This window comes from Babylonia areolata, chromosome 13 (genome assembly GCF_041734735.1).
Source record: "Babylonia areolata isolate BAREFJ2019XMU chromosome 13, ASM4173473v1, whole genome shotgun sequence".
Lineage (NCBI taxonomy): Eukaryota > Metazoa > Mollusca > Gastropoda > Neogastropoda > Buccinidae > Babylonia > Babylonia areolata.
Genome location: NC_134888.1, coordinates 3,341,523 through 3,347,488, shown reverse-complemented (window position 1 = coordinate 3,347,488; position 5,966 = coordinate 3,341,523). Strand labels below are relative to the sequence as shown.

Sequence of the window (5,966 nt, the reverse complement as noted above, 5' to 3'; positions counted from 1 at the left end):
AGTGATGAAGAAGATCATACAGACTGTTGCCGAGGGAGGGGGTGAACTGGGCGTTCACATGTATCCTTCACTGGTGATGCATTTTCAGACTTCTCTTGTTTTTTTTTTTATGGGAGCAGTGTTTCTAATGATTATAGAAACAAAATGCAAATAACATTTTTATTTTTTTAGCATGTTAGTTTTGATTACACCTACTTAACCGAGACCCAATATTTCTAATGATTATAGGAACAAATGCAAATAATAACATTTTTATTTTTCAGCATTTTAGTTTATCTAATATCATCAGCCTTTGTTATCAGACAGACTTTAGATTGATAACAGTGAAGATTATTTTAAGCTATTGTATGATTGATTAATTTTTGTTTGTATTGATAACAGTGAAGATTATTTTAAGCTATTGTATGATTGATTAATTTTTGTTTGTTTGTTTGTTTTTCCAGTGGGAATGTCGTTTTAAAAAAAGAATATTAATTGTCTTTCTTTCTCGATCTCCGTCCGTCTCTTTTTTTATGATGAGTTGGGTTTTTTTCATCCCTTTTTCACTTAGACTATATAATGTTGTCATGCTTTCACTGAATAAAGGTAAGTATGTAATCTATGGACTGTTCTTGGCTTTGACTACAAAGTCACATGAAGATAGTAACAGAAAGGTGTAAACATCTTGAGTTGGGTTAGTATGTAATCTATGGACTGTTGTGTGAAGATAGTAACAGAAAGGTGTAAACGTCTTGAGTTGGGTTAGTATGTAATCAGTTATCTATGGACTGTTCTTGTCTTTGACTACAAAGACATGTGAAGATAGTAACAGAAAGGTGTAAACGTCTTGAGTCGGGTTAGTATGTAATCTATGGACTGTTCTTGGCTTTGACTACAAAGACATGGTGAAGATAGTAACAGAAAGGTGTAAACATCTTGAGTTGGGTTAGTATGTAATCTATGGACTGTTCTTGGCTTTGACTACAAAGACATGGTGAAGATAGTAACAGAAAGGTGTAAACGTCTTGAGTTGGGTTAGTATGTAATCTATGGACTGTTCTTGGCTTTGACTACAAAGACGTGAAGATAGTAACAGAAAGGTGTAAACGTCTTGAGTTAGGTTAGTATGTAATCTATGAACTGTTCTTGGCTTTGACTACAAAGACATGTGAAGATAGTAACAGAAAGGTGTAAACGTCTTGAGTTGCTGCTGTTGTTCATAAGGGGACTCTGGCTCATTCTGCTGAAAGTGCTATGATGCTTTAGGCAAGTAAACCAGCATTCTGATAACTTGTCTGTACCCAGGCTCTTTTTTTTTTTTGTCACCAAATTCAGTTTTTTCCAAATGCAAGGAGATAAAATAATGATGATACTGGAATGAAGACATACACAGAGGCACACACATTCACAATATACATGCACACACGTGCACACACACACACACACACACACACACACACCTACACATACACACACAAGCACACACACACACACACACACTCTCTTGCATGCACAAATAAACATGTAGAGAGACACACACACAAGTAAATACATGCATGTAGACATGTAAAAATAAAGAAAAGAGAGAGTTATATATATTTATGTATCTGTATATATATGGTTGTAAATTTGAGTGTGAGCATTTGCATGTTTAAAGCATTTATGGGAATTGATTTGTATATTTGTTAAGAGTATACACATGTATATATATATGTAGGTGCTTTTATATGTATGTGCAAATACATGTACACACAGGTAAATGCTTCAACTGCTCAAATTCAGACACACATAAGCATACCTTCTTCCATAAATGCTCAAACCCCAACAGCAACAACACCGACACTGCCCTGTGCGAATCTAAAGCCCAGAATGTATCGACTCAGAAACCCAGAGAACCGCCTTGAGCGCCTTCCTTAACCAGACGCCAGGTACCTGATGATTTTCCTCAAGTTTGTGCAAGCGGTGATTCCCACAATAGAGTACGACTACACCCGCCACTTCACCATGTGACGGGGCCACCCCCCCCCCCCCACACACACACAGTGCAATACCCTGCACCCCCCCAGCCCCCCCACCCCCACCCCCCGTTCCCCTGCCTGCCTGGATTGGCCACACACACACGCACGTTTTTTTCCATGCAGGTATACCATGTGGACCAGGACACCGATGTACATAACAACAGGACAGACACAGAGATGAACACCTGAGCTGAATCACAAAGCGATGCCATTTAGAAAAAAAAAACTGAGCCCCATTCCCCCCCCCCCCCCCCACACCCATCTTCCATCTCCCTCCTCCTCTTCCATTTTCTTTGCTGTTGTTGGTGTTGAAAATCATCTCGATTCTCCCTCTCCCCGCCCCCACCCCCATTTTTTTTTTTTTTTTTTTTTAAATGATGATTTCAGATTGTTATTGCTTTCTTTGTGTTTTTTTTTGTTGGTTTGTTTAATTACAGTCATGGGAAATGTTTTGTGTGGAGAAAACTTGTAGCTGATTGAAGTGAAAGTTTTGAAATGAAAAAAAACAACAACAAAAAAACAACCCACCTCTGAGAAAAAGTGTAATTAGGCTCTAGATATTTATACTATTAAAAAAAAAAGAAAAAAAAAAAAGAATAAGATAAGATTATGTTGTCTAACAGTAATGGGAGGCTATGCTCAAATTAGTGAATTGAGGAATAAGAAGCCTGTGATTAATCAATTAAAAAAAAAAAAAAAATATATTGTATGATGCTGTCTCTTCTGTCTTGACATCAGTGGTTTTGGCAGTCTGATTCCTGATTCATCTGGGTTTTTTTTTGTTTTTTGGGTTTGTTTTTTTTCAGTTGAAATGATCTACATTGAACTCTTGTCCATTTTGGACTGATTCATCCATATTTCACAGAGCCTGACGTGGCATGGGTGGTGTTGATCAAGGTTACAAACTTGATTTGACGTCCTGATTTGGCACTTGGTTTATGGAGGGGGGGAAAAAAAATAAGTGGGGTGGGGAAAGTGGAGGGGCAAAGGAGGATATTGTTTTAAAAAAAAATGTGTGTGCAGAAAACTTAGTATTGGTTGTCAAAAGACAGAAAGCATGAATGACATACACTATATTGTTTGTAATCCTTTTTTGTTTATTTTAAGGAGATATTATTATTGTTATTAATATTATTACATTCCCCCCCCCACGCCCCCTAAGAGAATGTGTGGTAAATTTGCAAGGGTAGGTTGTCCAGAGTGACTGTTTGTGGAGCGTTCCTAGATTGGGGAGGGCCGCTGTTTGTTGTCGCTTACGTACGCTGATTGTGAACTGAGTGGAATGTGAAGGATGAACAAAGCTTGACCGTGGACACCAGGTGGATTGAATGTCATCCAGTCGCTTTGTTTTGGTTTGACTTTTTTTATTATAACGCACCTGAAAATTATTACCAATAACATGATCTTTATAACTTTTTATTTTAACGCGCCTGAAAATTATTACCAATAACATGATCTTCATAGGAATTATGTGTAAATAAGGTTATCTTAAAGCCTGGAATGACTTTTATGCAGGATATGACTTGTTTACATTGTAAACATGTTATCGTATGTATTGAAACAGGTTTGATGTGTATGTCCGTTTGTGTTTGTTTTTACTCATTACGGAAGATAAGCAAGTCAAGTTTTTGGATGTATTGAATGTGGGTGTGAAGGCTTGGGCCCAGAACGTTTCATTTGGTATTCTGCTTGAGGACACAATACAATTGGTTGGCATCGACAGTTTGTTCGTTTTTTTGGGGCAGGTTTTGTTGCTGTTTAACTTTCCAGTTTATTCCGAACAAATACGACTTTGGGGGCAGCTGTGGTGGTAAAGGCATTGCCCAACAGTTATAAATAATAGACTACATGCAGCACTCTGGATAAAACCAGAATGACCGAAGAGGTTATCATGTCTGCATCGTGACACACAGTTTGTGGCTCTGTCATTATTACTTCAATTTATCAAACACCCTGAACGAAATGTCTGGATCAGAATAGATTGGAATACTATGATTGTTCATGGCAGAGTGATGGTTTTGAGTAACTTGCCTGGTTCCAAGGGCATCAGCGGACTTGAACCAGTTAAAAGTTTCTTTTTAGTGTGCACAAAAATCTTCTTCCAGTTTGTCACATCATCTGAGATGTTGATATGTAAGTGTCTTGTGTGTGTGTGTGTTCATGTGTGTACGTGTGTGGGGGGGTGTGTAGATGCATATTGGAGTCTGCTTGGCTACATTCAAACACCCATGAAGGTGCTTCCGTGTGTGTAGATTGTAGGTCTTTTTTTTTCTTTCTTTTTTTTTAATTCTTAAAAAAAAAAAAAAAAAATTATTCTTTTGTTTTAACGTTTTCAAAGTGAGTAACAGCATGACTGGATGAATGAAGCAAGTAAGCGCCTGGGTGGTCAGCTAATCATGGAGTTACCACCCTAGAATGTGGGTAGCCCAGGAAGGTGTCGTACAAATGTCCAGATTTTTGTCCCAGTTGCTCCAGCAGTCTGTACAATGTTTTCACATTTTCAGTGGACCGCAGACTAGCTTCATGAGACACAGAGCCCAGAGTCCCCCTTTTTCTTGACCAATACCAGGTGGGGAAAAGCAAGAAGTTTGAAAAATACAGTGCTAGTTTGAAAAATATAGTGCGTTACGTGGTTTGCTGGTTAATGGTGTTGCGTAGCATCGAGTATTGTGCTCACAACCAGACCAAGAATATTCTGCTTCTGCTGTTCAGTATGATGTTCTGTTCAGGGCATGAATTTGTATTTTGTTTGATTAGACAGACACTGATCACTGGAGACTGTGAACAGTGGACATCATTCTGTATTAAAGAGACATCCTTTGCATAGTAAAATCTTGTTTTGTTAGCATGTTTTGAATTATTTTTGTGTACCCACAGACGTGCACAACAGTTGTGGATACTGATCAACCAGTTGAAATGAACAGAGCAGTACTGTGTGATATTGTTGGGTTCAGTATGGAGGACAGCTTATTCAACTAGCTGATATTGCTGCCATAGTGTAAGTTGTGTAGAAAGGGAAGACAGAAACGAAACACAAAACGCCTGACCTGGGCACAAACCAGGCAGGGTGGAACCTTTTCCTGTAGGCAGCAGTTTCAAGAGGCAGACAGTCCGATTTGGAGTGGATGGATCAACAAAGTTGTCAGAATTCAAGATGCTTAACTCTTAGAGTTTGTGCCTTTTGGATGAAAACATATCACAGGGATCGCAATAGATCTCGCATCTTCTGTTGGTGATCCTTACCGCACAGTTCAACCAGTCATGTGCCACCATGTCAGTAGCCGAGCCCATGTTTGGCGCCATCTTAGCTTAGCGAGGTCTGGCAAAATGTCTGGCCTGGCTGAAGAGAGCAGTACATGGAAGGCTTGCACATGGTGGAAAATATACGAGCCAACCAGCTGTGTTGCTGTATCAGACCAGTGCAAGTCTGACCAGAGTTGACCTGAAAGAAATGGGGCCAGGTGACTGTAAAATTCGGATGTGTGGCTGATCCCACAATCAGCTGAATCCAAATATCATTTTCTCTTTGCTTGCCGGGTGGAGGGGTGGAGCTTAGCACCTGGAGTGGGGAGGTCTGTTGTACAGGGTGGAAAAACCTGTCGGTTAAAAAGAACGGCACAACTCTTTCACTTTGCAGTCTAAGTGATGGTTAAGATCATCTTCTTCCTCTTGTCAGTTGTTGTTTTGTTTGACCATTTTCTTCATTATGTATTTGCCCCAGCTCTAAAAATGAACTTGTGAAGTAGTCCAACTGGAAAGTCCCACTGTCGAAAGCTTTTTGCCAGCATTTATGCCATAGATGTATTCATGACCAAGAAGTATGAGAAGGATTTATGTTTGTGTGATTAGCGCATATGCTTTTTTTCTGTGTATTGGTTTGGCTTATTCATTCATGAGTCATGCTACGGTGGTGTTGAAATTGATGTACAAAATTACTTTGATTCAAATAATATAACATTTTGCATCAAC

General features: G+C 39.1%; 1 protein-coding gene across 1 annotated transcript in view; it reads left to right on the top strand.

The window, feature by feature from the left end:
- Positions 1 to 5,966, top strand: part of LOC143288985 (ubiquitin-like-conjugating enzyme ATG3) — a 17,138-nt gene extending 11,172 nt beyond the window's left edge. The window contains exons 9-10 of the mRNA XM_076597714.1: positions 1 to 60; positions 1,908 to 5,966. The exon at positions 1 to 60 is cut by the window's left edge and continues 9 nt beyond it. Of these exons, the coding sequence (XP_076453829.1) occupies positions 1 to 60; positions 1,908 to 1,989 (142 nt within the window). The 3' untranslated portion in view covers positions 1,990 to 5,966. The remainder of the gene's footprint in view (positions 61 to 1,907) is intronic.